This window comes from Oncorhynchus kisutch, linkage group LG14 (genome assembly GCF_002021735.2).
Source record: "Oncorhynchus kisutch isolate 150728-3 linkage group LG14, Okis_V2, whole genome shotgun sequence".
NCBI classification, from domain to species: domain Eukaryota; kingdom Metazoa; phylum Chordata; class Actinopteri; order Salmoniformes; family Salmonidae; genus Oncorhynchus; species Oncorhynchus kisutch.
This window is the reverse complement of record NC_034187.2, coordinates 51,610,233-51,631,355: the sequence shown is the minus strand read 5'-3', so window position 1 is coordinate 51,631,355 and position 21,123 is coordinate 51,610,233. Positions and strand designations below refer to the sequence as shown.

At 42.5% G+C, this 21,123-nt stretch overlaps 2 protein-coding genes across 4 annotated transcripts; one reads left to right on the top strand and one right to left on the bottom strand.

Moving 5' to 3' along the window:
• The first annotated feature begins 1,406 nt into the window (after positions 1 to 1,406).
• LOC109903737 (palmitoyltransferase ZDHHC3) lies at positions 1,407 to 11,027 on the top strand. Of its 3 annotated transcripts, none has more exons than XR_004202829.1 (7): positions 1,407 to 1,984; positions 4,903 to 5,237; positions 5,643 to 5,767; positions 6,501 to 6,704; positions 7,079 to 7,160; positions 7,590 to 7,720; positions 8,040 to 11,027. XR_004202829.1 is itself a non-coding variant. In XM_020500635.2 (7 exons), the coding sequence occupies exons 2-7, from the start codon at positions 4,932 to 4,934 to the stop codon at positions 8,196 to 8,198; spliced, it is 900 nt and encodes a 299-aa protein (XP_020356224.1). In that variant the 5' UTR covers positions 1,422 to 1,984; positions 4,903 to 4,931; the 3' UTR covers positions 8,199 to 11,027. The 3 variants fall into 3 exon arrangements, 1 of the variants encoding a protein (XP_020356224.1); XR_004202830.1 differs by having other exon boundaries at positions 1,422 to 1,984; positions 5,643 to 5,980; positions 6,608 to 6,704; XM_020500635.2 differs by having other exon boundaries at positions 1,422 to 1,984; positions 6,608 to 6,704.
• Positions 11,028 to 12,045: 1,018 nt separating this feature from the next.
• On the bottom strand, positions 12,046 to 15,219 carry LOC109903738 (transmembrane protein 42). The gene is made up of 3 exons (XM_020500636.2): positions 14,869 to 15,219; positions 14,077 to 14,223; positions 12,046 to 13,880 (listed from the first exon to the last, which is right to left on the bottom strand). Exons 1-3 carry the CDS (start codon positions 15,046 to 15,048, stop codon positions 13,749 to 13,751), a joined length of 459 nt encoding a protein of 152 aa, XP_020356225.1. The 5' UTR covers positions 15,049 to 15,219; the 3' UTR covers positions 12,046 to 13,748.
• Between the last annotated feature and the right edge of the window lie 5,904 nt (positions 15,220 to 21,123).

The following is a 21,123-nucleotide window of genomic DNA, read 5'->3' as shown; positions in this document are numbered from 1 at the left end:
ATAGGGCACTCTGTTTACAACGTTGACATCAGCAGACCCCTCTGCAGTTGTGAAGCTGGTTGGACGTACTGCCATCTTCTCTAAAACAACGGAGGCGGCTTATGGAAGATTAATGAACATTGAATTATCTGGCAAAAACGTTGGTAAACATTCTAGCAGTCCAGCATGCCATTGCACGTTCCCTCAAAACTTGAGACATCTGTGGCATTGTGTTGTGTGACAAAACAGCACATTTTAGTGGCCTTTTATTGTCCCCAGCACAAAGTGCACCTGTGTAATGATAATGCTGTTTAATCATCTTCTTGATATGCCACACATATAATTTTTTGTGGTAAAGTTCCAAATGGAACCGAGAACAGTAAGACCTGTGGGAAAGTAGACCCAAGCAGACCCGTGTCAGTTCAGATCCGAGAGACCCGTTCAGACCTGAGAGTAGAAAGAGAGAGAGAAAGAAATCTCAGACGGGTTGCTGCCAGCGCCATCAATAAACGAGCGATATTGGCAAAATGATCCACAGTTACATGATTTAGCTTCTTACGCATTCAAACTCAGAATTTTTGGGGGCAGATTTTTCTTCGACTACTGCTATGTTTAATTTGGACATATTTCTATGAACAAAATAGTAATAGCTATTTCTCAAAGGCGAGGAAAATAGATTTACTAGGACTACTTTATCGTGCAGTGGGGGTTTAAATTGACTTAGCTACAGAGCCCAAAGACCGGCAGATGGCGATATTGAGTAGTTTCATTTTACCGTCCAAATGGAATACATGCAGCCAGCTATACACTCCTATCCCCCATGGACTGGTTCATACATAAAACATTTATTCCTCAACTCGATTTAATGGTAAGAAAGCGGGGGAAATATGCATACTTTCTTTGTAAAACACCACTTTCCACAACCGTGCTAGAGTGCCTAATGCCTAGGAATGCTAGTCCTGGTGTGTAATCATTAAGCTGATTCTGTTGCAAAAGGTTTACTCCAAATGGAAAACGCAAACGAGAGTTTCTATTGGACAAATTCAGGTAGGTCCCTCCCCGTTTCGTCTGCTTCCGTTTGGCTATTAAACAGTAATCGTTTCTATAATGAATACACCCCTAGATGTTGTGTATTGCATTCAGCCAATCAGGTTGCAGTAGTCTGTTGTTTACCCCTGCCTGAATACAGGGCAGATCATCAGGAAGTAGCATTAGCCACTAGCATGGTGGTGAAAAAGTATTTCATAAAGAAAGTATGTATATTTTCCACGTTTTTTTTACATTCCTTATTCCTTCTTGCAATTAAATCGAGTTAAGGAGGAAATCAATGCATTTACATCCGGATTGGAGAATGTTTGATGTACGAACTCCTCCACTGGGGGATATGTATACACTATATAGACAGCTGCATGCGTTTGCTTTGGACGGTAAAATGAAACGACTCATATCGCCACCTGTCGGCCTTTAAACTATTAGTTACACTGATATCCTAGGTCGGTTTTTAGTAGATTGGTAGATATATATGTTCCTAGCAGAGGCAACAAAGATACTGTTAACTAAGTGGCAACCTCAGGTGTTTGGAACGCCAGAGAACCTTTGGAGCTCATATAAATCTTGTGCACGGAAGGCAGGGCACTTCCTGTTTTTTCCTCCGTTTGTTCCTTGCTTGCCAAAGATCTTTCTAGATTAAGTAATAAGGGAAACGGGCACCCACCCAACCAGGAGGTCTGCACGTATGGTAATTTCCATATGAATACCCGGAACATCGAAACCAAATGGTTTTGTAGTTTAACGATGGACTCGACACGTTAAATGTGAATCGTGAGACACATCAAGGGGGTGTACTGCCAACTAACCCCACGCTAGCAAGGATAACTAGTTACCTAACTATCTACAATCAACTACGACTTGCTGTTGTGAATGGTGTGCCCTAGCTAACGTTAGCGTGCCAGACAATCAAAAAGAGGACTGTTCTCTGAAAATTCTTTCCTTGACCACGAAAGGGGTGAGTTGAAATTATCATGGTTGTTTCTAAACGTTACCTCGCTAGCTAACTAAATTAGCAAGCTTATTACTAGCTAAATCAAGCCACCAAATATGTGAAACAACGCTAATCCTTGGACCTACCTACCTAACTACACACAAATGCACTAGACTACACAGTGCCCCCCCCCCCCCCCCCCCCCCATCCCATCCCATCCCCTGGTGTCTCCCACATACACTACAGTAAAGTAGCCTAGTGTCTGCCTACTACCTAGCTAGCTAGCATTAGATTCTGAATCTGACAGAATCGAGATGATTTTCATGAGTATAGCTAGCTAATGAATCCATGTTACTTTGCAATTCTAGCTCAATAACGGTGATTGTGACTTGACGGGTTAATTTACAATTTTTATTCCATTTTGGTCATTTTACTATTACTGTCAGTGGAATTTTTTTGTTAGAAAAATCTCCAAATGAATAGATATGGTTGCAATACCGTCAATACCAGATCAATATCGCCATCTGCCGGCCTTTTGTTTAGGATTGCATCTCTTCAGCTGCAGAAAATCTTTCGGATTTCTAGTGCGCCAGAGTAACGGTACTTATCTGCTTTGGGAATTCCATACTGAAAACTTTATACGAGGTTCTTGATACAACCATTTGCTGTTTATTGTTCATCGAAATACAACATTTTAACAATTTAAACTAAGGACACGACTGATCATTGTGATCGACATAGCAAAGGCTTACTACGTTAAATCTAGACTATTAGATAAGACCCTAGACATGCTTATGTAAGTCACCAGCAGCGGTTATTAACGTAAATCACACCAGCCTGTTAATTAACTGCTATTTCATCCTATTGAGCCACATCCCTCCTCAACTCCCAGCTTTCACTCCCATTCTCCTGTGCTCTCATCATTCCTCAGTTGTATTAATTACTGTTGGAGGCATCCAAGCAGCAGGGCGTCCTGCAGCCCCATAAATCATTTATTAAACATTCAGCTGTATAGCGCTCATACAGTATAGTGCTCACAATCCAATCTTCCATAATGGTTAATTGGTCATTGAGGTTGTTTAGTGTCATATCTGTTAGACATTATGTTTATTGATACTGGAGTCTCGGAAGAATTCAGAGACTTGGGCTAAATGGGTGACTGTTGTCAACTATTGCTGTCTTGAACGGCAAAATAGAATGGCAGTTTTTTGTGAAAGGAGTTTCTGCTGTAAGACAAAGACGATACTATAGTCAATTAGTTTCTTCAGGATAACAGCAGCATGTCGTTCAGTGGTGGAGTTTATACACTCCCACTTCTAGTCAACCACAAAAGAGCTTTGATTAAGCAGATAATAGCTAATCGATGCTTGCCTCAGTGTTTTTCTTGAAAGTGCTTTTGCTTGTGTACAAATCCCGAAGCAGCTATAAGTGAATTCATTATGTAACATCGTCCTTGGTAACAGATTGTCACTGGATTTATGCAGCGGCCAGAGATGTTTATAGTACAACTTTTCTGTGAGGTTCCTGACTTATTGGGTTTCAATTAACAGTTTGTTCACTTTATGGGAGTGACACCCTCCGTCATCTCTCAACATTGATTCACCTACGGGTTGTTCTGATACAATATGTGTGGTTTCATGGCCACTATACCACGGCTAAGGGCTGTTCTTAGGCACGACACACCACAGTATATACCACAAACCCTGAGGTACCTCATTGCTAATAATTAGAGCTGTAAAAAATAAATGTTTTGTCATACATGTGGTATACGGTCTGATATACCACGGCTGTCAGCCAATCAGCATTCAGGGCTCGAACCACCCAGTTTATAAATCGTATGTCAACAATGTTTGGACATCGCCCAACACTAATGTCATTGGTACCTCATTGTTTTTGAAAATGTTGATTTAACTGACTAATAAAGGTTAACAAATTCTTATTTTACAATGACGGCCTACCCCGGATAAACGCTCCCCTAATGCAGACGACGCTGTTAGGGATGCCCGAATAGTGGGCTTTTACAAACATGATCTAAAAACGGTTTTGGCAGGAATATGTCAGTTGCATCAGGGTTCCCCGTAAGCCGATTTGGCTAAAACTCAATTAAGCTAGTATGGCTAATCATAAAAGTGAGATTACACAGAAAATACCAGTGAATTGGCCATGTGGATGGATGAAAGCCACTGTGCTTCTACATTGCTTGCACTTTGGGGTTTTATGCTGGTATCTGTATGAGCACTTTGTGACAAATGCTGATGTAAAAAAGAGCATTATAAAACACATTTGATTGATTTTAATACATTTGAAAGGCAGTGGTGTTTATTTTAGGAATACTCAGCTGTTTTTAACTTGTAAGGCTGTTTCTTAAAATGTTTGGACATATAGGCAATTTTTATTACCCTGACTTCCTGTTTCTAGTGAATGTGGGCCAAAACTGACCACAGGGACATTTTGACCAGGGTAATTGAATTAAAGACTTTAGAATATTTAAACAGACTTCATAAACTCTCCCCCGCCGTCTCTTCCTTCACTCCCTTTGTCCGTTATCGTCTGTTTGCACAGACCATTGATTTGCATGTCAAAGCTGACACGTCGCCACTGTTCAGATAAGTTTAGATTAAAAGACGGCACATTATCTAGGTGTCTAGCCTTTTCATTTTTTTTTTTACAGTCCACAACACCACGTTCAAACAACAGAAAAGAGACCACATTCCAACAATACTGTCTGCACAGACAATGAAACATTGACGCCTCACTTCCTTCTCTCTTCTCTATACACCTGTAGTTTGTCACTTCCCCCTCTATATATTTACACTACAACGACAGCTCATACCAACGACACAGGAAATGCGATGCAACATTGGCACGTCAGACATCACTTCATTGACACACCTGTATCTGTAGCCTATCCCTAACCGTCCCAAACCCTTCTCTCCCCGCAGCATGCGGCGAGAGCTGCGGCCGCTCTAGAATGAGGAAGAGTCCGGCAAACCGTTGCAGGGACATCGAGAGGCAAGCCGGCTACCTGCAGCCCGAGCACTGCGCCCCTCCCCCAACCCTCCCCCACTCCGACACCATGTGGTTCATCCGCGACTGCTGCGGCATCGTATGCGGCGTCATCACCTGGTGCCTGGTGTTCTATGCCGAGTTCGTGGTGCTCTTCGTCGTGCTGCTGCCTGCCAAGAACCTGCTCTATAGTCTAATCAACGGTGCACTGTTCAGTGTCCTCGCCTTCCTCGCCCTGGCCTCACACACCCGGGCCATGTGCACAGACCCGGTTAGTCTGGCTGTCTCTGTCTGTCAGTGATTCTGTAGCTTTGTTCCAATTCTCTCTCCTTCCCCCAAAAGTGTGCACTTGTTCACGTCCCTTCACTGATTTTAAAAGGAAATGACTGGAATTAAAAACATATGGTGGACATTCCCACTAGCCCATGCCTCCACCAATCCAATGCTTTTAGATTTGTGGGCAGTAGTGAACGAGTGCACACTTCAGGAGAAAGGAGATGTTATTGAGACTCACCCAAGTGAGTGGGGACTCAGGCGAAAACTGTCAAATGTTGAGCTTTCAATCTTGAAATAAGTTGTCTTCCCAAGAGAACCTGCTTGTAGAGAACTTTGAAACTGTGTATTGGTTTTCAGATATGATTGAATGCCACTGTCCTAACCCGTGCCTCTCTCCCAGGGTGCGGTGCCTAAAGGGAACGCGACCAAGGAGTTTATCGAGAGCCTGCAGCTCAAGCCCGGTCAGGTGGTCTACAAATGTCCCAAGTGTTGCAGTATCAAGCCCGACAGAGCTCACCACTGCAGGTTCTGTACAGGACTGGTCTAGAGAGCCCTGTCCTTATTCCACTTGTTTTCTTCAAATGTTCTTTCCCACCAATGTTGTCAGCCTGCATTACCTATACCTACTGGTACTTACTAGATGGCTAAGAAGGAGTTCCCCGGACTTTGAAGTGCTTTGAACCTAGTTTCAAGGGACGGAACTGGCTAAAAACAAAGTTGAAAAAGGAGCAACACTTGGTATTTATATTTGATCAAAATAATGTCAATTGATGTGACGTACAGGATGCTATCATGATATTTATACTATAAACTTGTTCCACCTTCGGAGAATGCCATGGTATCAGAGCACCTCTATTTAAGCATATTGCAGCCTTTGCAGCTCCATAGGGCAGATGATTGATCGATTGATGATGTCTCGGGGCCTAGTTGAGATGTCAGTCTGCTACCCTCAGATAATATACGTCCTCTGACTCCCCTGTGTGATGGAGAGTACAGTCCAGCTTAGAGGTTATTCCCATCTCTCACCTCCAACGTATACATGGTGTTTGTCCCAAATGGAACCCTATTCCCTATATAGGGCTCTGGTCAACAGTAGAGCACTATATAGGGAATAGAGTGCCATTTGGGATGCAGACAGTGTGTACCGTGCAACTAGGGGTGGTGTGGGTCTCTCCCCTCTCTCTCTCTGCTGCGTTGGTGTGTGTTTTGAGTTGACTGATAATTAACTATGCATTCTGGCTGGTCTTCATGCACCCAGAAGGAGCAGCATGTGTAGGTCACGGCTTGGACCATATTTCCAGGCCTCTTCTGTATGTGGCTATACCCTGCTTTCATGTCATCTCCTCGTGTGCGTGCTCCTCGCAGTGTGTGTAAACGCTGTATCAAGAAGATGGACCACCATTGCCCATGGGTAAACAACTGCGTAGGAGAGAAGAACCAGAAATTCTTTGTGCTTTTCACAGTGAGTGTGTAGCCTCGAGCGACTCTGAAATGCTGCTATTACTCAAAACATACATTCACTCCACGCCGTAGTTCACTCACTCACATGAGATGTAGCCTCGAGCGATTCCGACTTACATTCACTACACACTACACGTTATTCACTCACTCACTCACATGAGATGTTTCTGGTGTCCAAGCATTCAAACATTTTAGTTAACGCTGACTAATTCAACTATCCATCTCCTCCTACAAAACCTGTAAACTTTCCCTCACATTCACCAATACATCACATTATTCAAAATTTTGACAAAATAAGAGTTGCATTTTCGAAATAAGAGTACTGCACGGTTTAAATAATGTAATGCTACTACGATATTCTTTGTCTCCCTTCAGATGTACATTGCACTGATATCCCTCCATGCCCTGGTCATGGTTGCCTTTCATTTTATCTTCTGCTTTGAGTCGGACTGGACGAGTGAGTACCATGCTGTTTTCCGCTATGTATTAGCATGCTATGCCAAATCCACCATACTGTTTTTAACTTTGCGTGGCAAGTATGCAACAGAGAAACACATTTAATGGATTTGGTGTTGTGGTTTCCATTTGTAACTATTTATGTCCATTTCTTCAAGTGTCATGTTGTCTTCCTCTCCAGTACCCAGGTTGTTCTCCTTTCACATCCTTTGATTGGCTCACTTTGTTAGAGCATGACTTAATTGGTCAATTTACCTGATACATACAAGATTTCAACTTTTGGCTGACCTTTCCTGCCCCCCCGAGTCCTAAGATAATACTTACCTGATGAGAGGGAATCCAGCCCACCTGTCCTCAGCTTCCAGACCATCAGTGTCCTCCTAAACCTTTCTCTTCCTTCTCTTCTCCTCCCTCCCTCGGCCCTCCCAAGAGTGCAGTACATTCTCTCCTCCAGCGACCGTCATCCTCCTCATCCTCCTCTGCTTTGAGGGACTCCTCTTCCTCATTTTTACCTCAGTGATGTTTGGGACCCAGGTCCATTCCATCTGTGCCGATGAGACAGTAAGTGAACTGAACACCACCACCAGCATCCCTTTGCTCCCATTCACTCCCTCACTCAGTGCTCCTCTCTACCTTCTTAACTGTCGCTGTTTAGCAGGGTTGGGGGTCAATTTCAATTCAGGAAGTAAACTGGAATTAGAATTTCAGTTGACTTCCTGAGTTTAAATGGAATTGACCCCAACCCTGCTGCTTAGTGCTTAGATTCATATTGCCTGTGGATTTATTTGAGGGTCTTAAGACAACTGTCCCGAAGAAGTACACGGTAAATAGCCAGGATTATGTTGCTGACGTTTTGCATGTTTTTGGATCTTATCTACAGGGCATAGAGCAGTTGAAAAAGGAGGAGAGGAGATGGGCTAAAAGGACAAAGTGGATGAACATGAGGGTGGTATTTGGCCATCCGTTCTCTATAGCCTGGCTAAGTCCCTTTGCAACACCTGACCACGGGAAGGCAGACTATTACCAGTACGTTGTCTGAGACGGGAAGCCATGCTCCAGCACCCGTGCTACCAGCTTGTCTTTCAGGGTGCGGACTGATGACGCGTACGGGGCGATAGTCTTCCCACCGCCTGGCTTCACTGAGCACGAACTCTTATGACCCTTTCTCTTCTTTTCTGTTTTTGGTCATTTTTCTTCTTTGTGAAATGTTTTTTTTCTGCTTGTTTTGAATACCTGCCACACTTTTGGATATCTGTAATATCTATTTCCCTTCTGTTTACGATCACTGCCAAGCCCTACAAAACCATGAACTGTAAAAATGCCCCTCTGCTTTTCTCACGTCTTACCATTGAAGAAAGCACTTACTGATGTAACCTGGCCAGAGCCTGTATCTGAGCTGGCTAAAAACTGGGCTTTGCCTTTGGGATAGAAACGGAAATGGAAATGCTCTTAAACCCAAGTATTTCCTGTATTTTGTCATTTCCTGTTTAAGGACTAGGCCTAAACAAAGCAAACGCATGAGCTGAATTCATATTGTTTTCGTCCGCTGAAAAGCCAATCAGTTCCGAAAGGCAGATTTTGTCTTCCAATGTAGCCGTACCTCTGCCTTTCCATAATGTAGCCTAAATGGTGTAAGCTATAGCTTTGGTGCCAGCGCCACACTGTTGGGAGTACTAACGGCCCACAAGGCATTACGTTTGCGGTTTAGAACAGCCAAATCTTTTCCTGCAAGCTGCAGATTCTTTGCCTTATAAGACAATTGCAATTGGGTAAAGAGATTTTTGTAACCTTAAGTTTAAGTTGAATAGGGTATTTGCTTCCTGTCACTGGCTATCAGTCATGTCTATGTGCAGGACGGGTCCCCTCCAAAAGGACAGGCTGAAGATGAGATTGGGAACAACAATGGATTGAAAGTCCAACCGTGGAACCGGCTGGTGGCCGTGGATGGTTCTGTTGTTTCACTGTGTGGCATGATGTCTTACTGTTTGGTGTATGTGACAACCGTTTCTATAGAAAAATGATCACGATGCCTTCTGAGATTTTTAAATTGGTCACCCAATAACTAGAAAACTGGTCAATGAAATGTACATATTTTTTTAACAGAAGCATGCACTTAAGTGTAATTCCCTGTGTTCACTGAATGGAATTTTTAAATGTCATGTCAAAAAAACAGGTTATCGGCTTGACATTCTGTTTATGAATCTGGCACAGTTAAGCTTTGTGGAGCAAACATTGGTGATGCAATTTAGGCCAGTGGAACATGTGCATTGAAGACTGAAAGACCATACCGCCTGGAAGGAGACTTTTTTTTAAAAGTCACTATTGTGTACAATGCTAGCTAATTCAAACTTAGACACAGACCGGTCTCCTAGATACATAGCAGTCGAAGTAGATTGCCTCGGGGCAATTAGGCATCGATTGCAAACAATCAAGAGAAAATTATAACAATCAATTGTGTTCACGAGCCTTACTGTAGAAAGAACATGGGCTGTTGGTGACGAATAGAACGGCTATGGGTTGTGTCCCAAATGGCACTCTGTTCCCTAATATAGTGCACTACTTTTGACCAGGCCCACAGGGCTGTAGTCAAAAGTAATGTACTGTGTAGGGAATAGCGTGCCATTTGAGACACAGCTTAATTTATGTGGAATATATTTGCTGACATATTCTCTGGTTTTACGACCCACACTGTATGAACACAATGGTTATGTATTCATCAAACTAAATTGTTTGCTAATTAAATTTAGAATACAGAGTGCATTGGCAAGGCATGGATGCCATTTGAAGTGTGTATGGACCACGTTTGGAGATTTGTGCTATATTATAAAGAATCAATTAAGATTGAATGTAATGCTACTTTTAGTGACTTGTATTGTGAAAGTCAACTTTTCTAAGTAGTTTCTTTTTTACCGAATGGGTGACTTTTTAAAGTTTAAGATGCTTCAATCAAATCTACTACTGTCTCTTTCTGATTTGATGCCCATTTGTTCTTTTAAAGTGGTACACTCTAAACTACATCTCAATACTGCCATCTCCTGCTTGAACTGATGAACCCTTATTATCTCTATGTAGTGAATATCAAATACTGTGGTTTTTAAAAGTTGACTATCTTATCAGAATGAATGCTTCTCCAACCAGACTGATTTATTTTATATTTAAAATGTGCTTTTTCAGCTCATTCCAGTTTGCCTTTCCAACTAATTATCAGCTGATCATGTACAATATCAGTATGCATCACAGGCATGTATTAATAATTTGTAGATCTGTGTACTGGAGTGGGAAGTTCTTGAATCTGATTCATGTCCGTCTGTGCCAGAGTCTCTTTGAGGAGGGCCGGGTGTAATAAGGGTATACGAGGTTCCTTAGGAAGAGGCTGGTTTATAAAGCTCATGTTACCCTAGCCCCTTTCACACAGATGCACAAAGTAAACCGCATGGTGGGTCAATTTCTGCAACTAAGCTCGTTGGAAGAGCGAGGCTAAACTCCATACTGCTGCGAACCCATGCACAGGTACTGTGTGAGAGTGAAGTTTTGCATCTCACTCATCTCAATATCTGTGGTGCTGCTTGTGGCAATGTCAATTTGCTCAGTCTACCTTTTTAATTACTATCAATCAGATCAGAAGCGCTAAGACTGCGTCCTACTCATTAACACAGGATATGCTGGGAAGTTGTCAAATCTATCCTATTCTGACAAAGGGACTGGTATTCTCTCATGTCTCTATTTATACACTTTTTAAACACACACACTTGCTGTAAATAGATGATTCCCAATGTGCATCTCTTTGAAATGTTTATCTGAATGCAAAAGTTGAAGTTACTTTCATATGGAAATTATTTACAATAAATGTATTGTTTTTTCAAAAATGGTTGTCCGTCTGTCAACATTAATTTGGCTTAAAGGGATTGTTCACTCAATGTTTTTTAGTAGATAAGGTGAGAGTTTGAACTATCCCCTTTAAAACTGTATCCAGGTAGAGACTATACTGTATCTGTGGAATCGGGAGTGTAGTGTTGCATTCTGAATGACCTTTTATGTTTTCATAGGTCTATTTTCTCTGTACAGTTTCAATTTATTGTATGCTTTACTTGGCCTTTGTCAGAGTCAATTTATTAGCTAATCTGAGAAGTTTACTGGACTGTAATCTTAAAAATGCTGCCTGGATGTGGATCTCTTTCCATTGATGGTTGTTTAATTTTAGATCAACATAAGTTCACTTTCCTAGATGAGGTTTATTCAACATTGTGCACCATCAAATAGAAAATATTGACACTTACAAATGTTAGTTTAAAATAGGTTGTTAGACTAGATATGGTTTATAAAATAAAAAAAAGATTTCGGTCTGCCCAAACACCTGTTTCTCTCTGCATCTGTTGTCCAAGAAATTATGACAGTTTGTCACACACAGACACAGCAGCAGTATGTGCAATCTAATTCTATTGGCTAACAGCCATTTTCTGAGACTTCCTCACTTATCATACACAATTTCCTAAGAGCAACATATTCAGGATGGGGAGGTGGCTTGTCCAAGTAACCATTTCAAGGATTCTTAATAATACATTTTCATTTATAATACATTCCCTTTCTTTATTCCTCCTGTAGGGCCCCCGTGCTGCACTAATCAGGAACACAGAGTTTATCAGGTCAGTCATATGCACCTCCCAAACTAATCTCTACAGTTTATAATACAGTATACTCGTTCAAACAAATGTGACCCATTCAAGGGCGGGCGAACAAAATAAGTTTCATGTAACCACTATTCTAATGCATTTGATTCCTCTTGCCCTCGGTGACGGTGGCGTCACAGGTAAATGTTTATCTGACTTGAGAACACAGGAGAAATGTTCGGCACCAATTTCTCCCGTCCTGATTCAACAGCATAGATAGTCACATTGCCAGGGAAGTAGATTACATTACACACACAACCTGCAGTCTGTAATGTACTGCAACTGGAAGGAGAACCGATTTCATAGTGTGCGTTCTTCTGCATTTATACAGACACATCATCATCATCGTCTAATAGATACAGTCAGAATACAGGTAGCTACTATTAGTTGTTGCATGCATTTGATATGTATAAAAAAAACAGCAAAGTTCGATCATATAGTAAAGTTGTAAAGTCAAACTCCTGTCTACAGTAAACGTTTGTTGTCGGTATTACGCACAAATCCCATTTCCACAATAGCACATCACAGTGTTAAGGAATGTCAGGGAAGTACACTGTTGGAGTACAAACATGCTAGTTATAGAACGCCACTTTCTGTAGTTTGGTTCGAAAACCCCACAGCAACGTTTGACCTTTTGGAAGTCTAGGAAGATGCAGAGGGAGGGACTGTGCTACGGGATGGTTCCCTTACCCCGAGGATAACCTCAAACTGGGTTTAATTGCAATGGAAAACTAGGATGGACATTATACGTGACACAGGTCTACAGCTGAAACACAAAAGCTGGTGGCACTCAATTAAAAGGCCAGACATTGGAGTAACTGTTGTTTGGACACCCTATTAAGTCAGAATTAAGTCAAATTAATTCCCTTCTGCCAAAGGAAATAAGTGATAGTTCACTCCAACATTTAAGTTGAGGTCAGACGTGGGCTAATGTCAAGAAGTCCAGGCCGTCTACTGTGTAGATCCAGCTCTGTACCTCAACTCCAAATGAATTGGAAAGACAGGCACCCTCTAAACATTATTAAGTTAGACGGTGCCTATCCTTTCCATTCATTGGAGTTGGTCTCATCTCAACATTAGACCACTTTTGAGGTTTGAAAATGTCTTACATATTTTGATTTTGGAGTGAACTAAACCGTTTCACTTTACAGGCAGCTGAGAAGGTCACTAGGATTTTTTCGGGCCACTTTAGCAGTTTGACTTCACATTGCATTGACAGAGCCTGGCTGTGGTTACAGTGGATACCAGGCAGGATCAACATATTTGTGTACTTTGGTTCGAATTACTTGGGTTTAGACCTTGTTAGGAACTTTCTTTTAGACATTTGCTATAAAAAAGGCAGGCAAGGCCAAACCTCCTCAGAATCCACAAAACATGTGTGAGGGTCAAGCCCTCAATATATTCGGCTATAAACAGGACACAACAGAAGTTCCTATCAAGGCCATGAAGTGTATTCTCTGAGCCACGTCATGTGTGATACTGTAGTAAGCGATGAGAATATCTATGTGTTTGCTGTATTTGCGCATGTCTAGCAGTAGCAGCATTTGTGAGACTTAAAATCACTTCGGGTTCACGCATCACCTTGAGCATGCGATGACGCAATGTTGTTGTGGAAGTCTACACAGCGCGTGTCATCTTAGGATAGGTGAGCAAAATGAAAGCTTTTGTGATCTGAAGCAGAGAGTGTAAGCATGGTGAAGAATCGATGGCAAGCACACATTGCTGAGGATGTCAAAGTGTTTCAAACGATAAATCCCTCTATGTTCCTTACATGGTATGTTTTGACAGTGCTTTCCCTTCCAAAGTTGCCCTGGCTGCCGTTCACCCGAGAAATGCCATTGTTTGTCACAGATAGTAGGCTATAGGTTGCATTACTGGTTTCTTTCTAGATCACTTAATGAGTTGTGCCTTCCGACAGGTTGTCATTCGTCCTTCCTGGCTCGGTCGTTGGGGGCCGCCCTCTGAAGCACCAGGAGGCCAGAGAACGTGAGGGAGATTCCCACCCACCACAACGCAATCTGGGTCTCCCCAAAGATAAGCTGCCCCAAAAAGGCCTGTGGCACAATACAGGCATTTCAATTTAGTGCACCATACATTACACTTACTTCTCATACATTACACTTCTCTGACAACACTTAAAAAGGAAAATCTGTGTTACGTTTATTAATTCAAACCATACACTTGTAGGCTATTATACATTAATTTTCAAGTAATTCTAAGTGTCTTTTCCACAGGGAAACATGTACTTACGGATGATACGAAGTTGGAAGCGGTAGTGGTCACAGTGGTTCGGGTGGAGGAGGAAGAGTACCGGAGCGCCTTAGCGAGGAACGTCCACATCACAGCATTACAGGTGAAGAGCAGCCCCCCACAAATCAGCCTCAGTGGGATGTGTAGCTGAAGCAAACACACACAAACAACGAATGAAAACAAAGTTTTTTGGGACTAGAGTCACATCAAATAGTTGAGCTGCATTCCATGGATTTGGGGCCTATTTTAGTTATTTGTCTTGAGATATATATATATATATATCTTTTTTTGTACATTCATTTACCTAACGGCTATACAAATAAATAATATGGCTAATAAATCAACCTTAAAATCATGTCACCACGTACCCAACGTCATGAAGGTCATTTCAAGCAGCCCAAATAACAATATGATATTGACATTGAATGGAAAATTGCCCATATGTTAAACCAGACTCGCATTTGGCCGCAATAAATAAAATGATAGACTACACATATGAAAATATCTTCCTTTAACAAACATATATGACGTAATACTGCACTAGGTATGTCGTTCAATCACGCGTATACGACACGAGCTTGACACACAGCACGCGCCTGTCCAGCAGAGAGAGATGCAGATGCTGAGCGCAAGAGCTGGAATCTGGACCCCTAAACTCATCACTGGAAAACCCAAACTTCCCTACTCGCGGACGAATTGCTTTGCTAACAAATTGACATCTACATTATTCAGAAGCCACCCAAATCCCATCGCGTTAATAATTCAGGCACTTAAACGGCGGCGATTCCTCACCCAGTCACAAGCGGTAGTTTCGTCAGGTTGTCTAAATTTCCGCTGCTCTCCCCATGTTCGTAGCCCCGTTTCACATACACCTTTTAGGTAATCGGCTCCAAGTGACAGCTTTGCAGATGAAGATGCGACAGCCCCGAGAAACCCCGCCAGAAGCGCATAGAAAACGCCGGGGAACAACATATTGACAACCGAGGCACATATTTCTCTAATCCATCACATTTCTACAGCGATATTGAGCTGAGTGAGAGTGCGGGCAGAATCTGTAGGCTACTTCCTACCAACAACCGTCCCGAGGCAGCCACACCAATCAAAATACTTTGTCAGCGGGTAGGTGCACGACGTGGTTGGACAAAATAACTCCACAGCTGTGTAGCATTGTGGGATGAGTAGTTTATTCAGCGGCATCACGTGTTTGGGAATTCTGTTGATATTGGATAAGAATGTATTTCTTTTAGGACTCTTTAGGTCTGTGAGTGAGGTCTCATCCATCAAATGCCCCCCAATTAATCATAATATAAATCAAATTGTATTAGTCACATGCACCTTACAGTGAAATGCTTACTTACGAGCCTATAACCAATAATGCAGTTTAAAAAAATATGGATAAGAATAAGAAATAAAAGGGTAGCTGGAGTCTTTGACAATTTTTAGGGCCTTCCTCTGATACCACCTGGTATAGAGGTCCTGGATGGCTGGAAGCTTGGCCCCAGTGATGTACTGGGCCGTTCGCACTACCCTCTGTAATGCCTTGTGGTCGGAGGCTGAGCAGTTGCCATACCAGGCAGTGATGCAACCATGCTCTCGGTGGTACAGCTGTAGAACATTTTGAGGATCTGAGGACCCATGCCAAATCTTTTCAGTCTCTTGAGGGGGAAGAGGTTTTGTCGTGCCCTCTTCACGACTGTCTTGGTGTGCTTGGACCATGTTCGTTTGTTGGTGATGTGGACACCAAGGAACTTGAAGCTCTCAACCTGCTCCACTAGAGCCCCGTCGATGAGAATGGGGGTATGCTCGGTCCTCTTTTTCCACAATCATCTCCTTTGTCTTGATCACGTTGAGGGGAGGTTGTTGTCCTGGCACCACACAGCCAGGTCTCTGACCTCCTCCCTATAGACTGTTTTGTCGGTGATCAGGCCTGCCACTGTTGTGTCATCGACAAACTTAATGATGGTGTTGGAGTCGTCCCTGGCCGCGCAGTCATGAGTGAACAGGGAGTACAGGAGGGGACTGAGCACGCACCCATGAAGGGCCCCTGTGTTGAGGATCAGCGTTGCGGATGTGTTGTCACCTACCCTTACCACCTGGGGGTGGCCCGTCAGAAAGTCCAGGATCCAGTTGCAGAGGGAGGTGTTTAGTCCCAGGGTCCTTAGCTTATTGATGAGCTTTGAAGGCACTATGTTGTTGAACGGTGAGCATCCGAGGCGTTTAATATACCTTTAATTAGTGTGATTAATATTCAGAATATTAAATCAAATTAAAAGGCAGACATTCTATTTTAATCACAAAAATAATCATACATTAGGCCAGGGGTGGGCAACTCCAGTCCTCCAGAGCCTGATTGGTGTCACACTTTTTCTCCATCCCTAGCAAACACAGCTGATTCATCAAATTGCATTCTAAACTGAAGATCATGATTAGTTGATTATAGGAGTCAGGTGTGTTAGCTGGGGCTGGGGCATAACTGTGACACCACACTGGCTGTCGAGCAGTGGCGGATTTACGTATAGGTGACATGGGCAGCCGCCCAGGGCGGCACGGGGCACCCACACCCAAAAAATCAGAATGGGGACATTTGCGCGATCGGTTTTCTATCGCTCATTTGCACGTCACGTCAATGATATCATGTCACCGTGTGGGACTGTGGGTCAATTAACCTTGTCGGAGTGGGCACCCTGATTCTAGTTTGTGAGCTGGGCAGGTCACTGCCTGGGAAGGTCTCCCACTCAGAAGTACGAGATGGGGAGGGGAGCGGGGGTAGGTTGATCTCAGGTCTCCCCACTGGAAGCCCGAGGTTGTGGGAGCAGGGGAACCTATCAAATAGTTCACCTGTAACTTTGTACAATATTAATGCAATTATTAAAGTCAGTCACACTATAAAATGCTACTGAATAAACAATTCATTCATAATACTGTGAATATATAGTTTCACAGACATATTGTTGAATTTTTTTCTGGTTTGTGCGAAATCGTTAAGAATAATATAAAACCAGTCTGCTACACCACCGAGGTGAATTGGTTTAGTCTTGACTCTTGGTTGACAGTGTTTGGGGATGGGTAATGTATTGATGCTCGAGTGACAAATCAACCCAAATTTGTTTCTATTTGTCTTTGTTACTTCTTTTTGATATTTATGAGTCTTATTTTTGTATATATTTGTATATTTATATCGTTTTAAATGTTATGATTATTTATTTGTGTTGTTCCAAATGTCTGAATAAAAATTACAGTTAGTGCAGAATGATGGGGGGGCGCTGAAGGTGGGGTTCGCCCAGGGAGCCCTACAAGCTAGAACCGCCACTGCCCTCGAGGACTGGAATTGCCCACCCCTGCATTAGGCAATAGGCAGGTTAGCCTTACAGCCTACTACTTTCTTAATCTACTCGATTTTAATGTTGGGTAGAGTGGAGGATCAATTCTAATGTAATGTCTTTGAGTGGGGCAAGGCAGGGCTACTCTCAGTAAATCAGCCCAGTAGCCTATATTGCATGCACTCACTCACTCACTCACTCACTCACTCACTCACTCACTCACTCACTCACACAGCCCAATCCTGATCCAGACAGTGGGGCCCTCAGAATAAATGTCCCCTTCAGCATACTGATGACATGGATCATAGAGGTTCATTACCTAAAAACTCCACCTGATTCCGTCCCAAATGGCACCCTATTCCTAATATAGTGCACTTCTTTTTACCAGATCCTTATAGGCTCTGGTCAAAATAAGTGCACCCCATAGGAATAGGGTGCCGTTTAGGACTCAACAAGTGGAGGGGAGAGTGTCGCCACTTAGTTCAGCCACATCTCTGCCCTTCAGATTGATGGAGCTGTCACAGATGGAACTGGGACAAGACATGAAATCCTCATTATGTGCAGACAGAAAGGGAATAAAGTGTCCGCTCCTCCCATTTCTTATCAAAGAAGAATCTTATCTGTATTACAGACTTGAGACTGTATGAGATCGATCTAAGATACCCCATCTGAAACATTGATTTTTTTATTTTTTATTTAACTAGACAAGTCAGATAAGAACAAATTCTTATTTACATTGACGACCTACCCCGGCCAAACCCGGACAACGGTGGGCCAATTTTGCGCCGCCCTATGGGACTCCCAATCACGGCCGGATGTGATACAGCCTGGAATCGAACCAGGGTGTCTGTAGTGACGCCTCAAGCACTGAGATGCAGTGCCTTTGACCTCTGCGCCACTTGGGAGCCCAAACATGAACCTAACAATACTATAAATGCGTTCCAAGTACCATCAGAGTAACACTGGGCCACTGTTTTTCTCAGCTGTGTCAAGTAGTTTACTTTTAATGTGGATTTTTGCACAGTGCCTATTTAATTAATAATTCTAAGGTCACAAATTGTTAAAGACTCAAGCTGAAACAAACCTTATCCATCCATTCCCATTATTCAACTGATCCTACCTCTGGCCAGTAGATGTCTCTAATGTTCTTCAAGCAACAGCATGTCTACAGAAATCAAGCAGTTAATGAGTTTTTAATTTTTTAATTTTTTATTTCACCTTTATTTAACCAGGTAGGCTAGTTGAGAACAAGTTCTCATTTGCAACTGCGACCTGGCCAAGATAAAGCATAGCAGTGTGAGCATACAACAAAGAGTTACACATGGAGTAAACAATTAACAAGTCAATAACACAGTAGAAAACGAAGGGGGGGTCTATATACAATGTGTGCAAAAGGCATGAGGAGGTAGGCAAATAATTACAATTTTGCAGATTAACACTGGAGTGATAAAAGATCAGATGGTCATGTACAGGTAGAGATATTGGTGTGCAGAAGAGCAGAAAAGTTGAATGCAGACATCTTCCTCGAATGTATACAAGTAAGCATGTAAACCAATATGTGATGCACTTCAAAAGTGACTGCTTGGATAAACTGAAAAACACGCAGAAAATATTTCTGGAACCATTATAAAATGGACTGTTGTTATTGTCAGTCATGTATCATTAAAAATATGACCTCAAATAAATGTGATTATAAACTACTGGTGGTTTGATTACTTCAGGTATTTTACCTCAAATATTTCCCTATTTTACCTGTAATGTCTATTATCTCACCATTATGTGATTCGTAACTAGTCACGTCAAAGCTCTCCTCTCATTAGGCCATTTGTCTACCGTTCATTCTCCATTATCATGACTTACTGGGGCCTCTTGACAGAGACAAGTCTCACCAGCCAGTCATTAGCAGGTCATCATCGCCACCCTCAGAAAATAATACATTTTAAATCAAGGGGCCAATTAAATGTCATCTTCACATTTGAAGGTGCATGCTTGTGGAGAGTGTACGGCTGTGTACCAAATGGCACCTTATTCCCTATATATGGACCCTGTTCAAATGTAGTGGACTATACACTGAGTGTACAAAACATTAGGAACACCTGCTCGTTCCATGACCAGTGGAATCCAGGTGAAAGGTATGATCCCTTGTTGATCTCACCTGCTAAATCCACTTCAATCAGTGTAGATAAAGGTGGAGGAGATAGGTTAAAGAAGGATTTTTAAGCCTCGAGACAATTGAGACATGGATTGTGTGCCATTCAGAGGGTGAATGGGCAAGACAAAATATTGAAGTGCCTTTGAACATGGTATGGTAGTAGGTGCCAGGTGCACCGGTTTGAGCGTGTCAAGAACTGCAACAGTTTTCTGTGTGTCTCAAGAATGGTCCACCACCCAAAGGACATCCAGACAACTTGACACAACTGTGGGAAGCATTGGAGTCAACATGGGCCATCATCCCTGTGGAACGCTTTCGACAACTTGTAGAGTCCTTGTTCTGAAGGCAAAAGGGAGTTTAACTCAATATTAGGAACGTGGTCCTAATATTTTGTACACTCAGTGTATAGGTTATAGGGTGCCATTTTGGACACAGATTATGACTCAGTGAGGTGTGGAGAGGAAGCTCTAATTGGGAACCTGTTCTTGTTCATTGGGAGATAAGAGTCCACAGAGAACAAACTAACACTCACAACTGAGGACCTGTCATGGAGCTTCCTATCGATATCCATTAGCTGAAAAGGCAGCCATGTTTTCCATTTTACAATCCTAACTTTACAGGACGGGCTAACTAGACTGACTTCAAGGTGAAGGGACCAAGATCATTCGTAAACTACAACTTTGACCTTAACCTTTGCCTCAGTATATGGGGCCAATTTAAATTACATAATAAATGAGGCAATCTTTTATTTTTGTATTTTTGGGAGAGGGGGGTAGATCAGCTTTAATATTACAGATAGATTGTAGCTTTCTTCAAATCAAATTTTATTTGTCACATACACATGGTTAGCAGATGTTATGCGAGTGTAGCGAAATGCTTGTGCTTCTAGTTCCGACAGTGCAGTAATATCTAACAAGTAATCAAACAATTCCACAACAACTACTTAATACACACAAATATAAAGGGATGGAATAATAAGGGATGGGAATGCAACTTTTCAGGGAAGTCAGGAACCAATACACACAGTCAGTTAGGAAAGCAAAGGCTAGCTTTTTCAAACAAAAAGTTGCATCCTGCAGCACTAATTCCAAAAAGTTTTGGGACACTGTAAAGTCCATGGAGAATAAGAGTGCCCCCTCCCAGCTGCCCACTGCTCTGAGAATAGGAAACACTGTCACCACTGATAAATCCATGATAATAGAGAATTTCAATAAGCATTTCTCTACGGCTGGCCATGCTTTCAACCTGGCTACCCCAACAGCTCTGCACCCCCCGCAGCAACTGGCCCAAGACCCCCCCCCCCCTCCCCGGTTTCTCCTTCACCTAAATCCAGACAGCTGATGTTCTGAAAGAGCTACAAAATCTGGAGCCCTACAAATCAGCTGGGCTGACAATTTGGACCCTCTCTTCCTAAAATTATCCACCGCCATTGTTGCAACCCCTATTACTAGTCTGTTCAACCTCTCTTTCATATAGTCTGAGATTCCTTAAGATTGGAAAGGGGAGATGGGGGGGGTCAAACTGTTACAGACCTATATTCATCCTGCCCTGCCTTTCAAAAGTCTTCGAAAGCAA

Coding starts and splice junctions, on each gene's coding strand:
- LOC109903737 (XM_020500635.2), top strand. CDS start 4,932: ATGAGGAAGAGTCCGGCAAACCGTTGCAGGGACATCGAGAGGCAAGCC. Junction 6,705..7,078: donor AATTCTTTGTGCTTTTCACA/GTGAGTGTGTAG, acceptor GTCTCCCTTCAG/ATGTACATTGCACTGATATC. Junction 7,721..8,039: donor CCATCTGTGCCGATGAGACA/GTAAGTGAACTG, acceptor TCTTATCTACAG/GGCATAGAGCAGTTGAAAAA.
- LOC109903738 (XM_020500636.2), bottom strand. CDS start 15,048: ATGTTGTTCCCCGGCGTTTTCTATGCGCTTCTGGCGGGGTTTCTCGGG. Junction 14,224..14,868: donor AAACTACCGCTTGTGACTGG/GTGAGGAATCGC, acceptor TGTTTGCTTCAG/CTACACATCCCACTGAGGCT. Junction 13,881..14,076: donor CTTCCAACTTCGTATCATCC/GTAAGTACATGT, acceptor ATTGTGCCACAG/GCCTTTTTGGGGCAGCTTAT.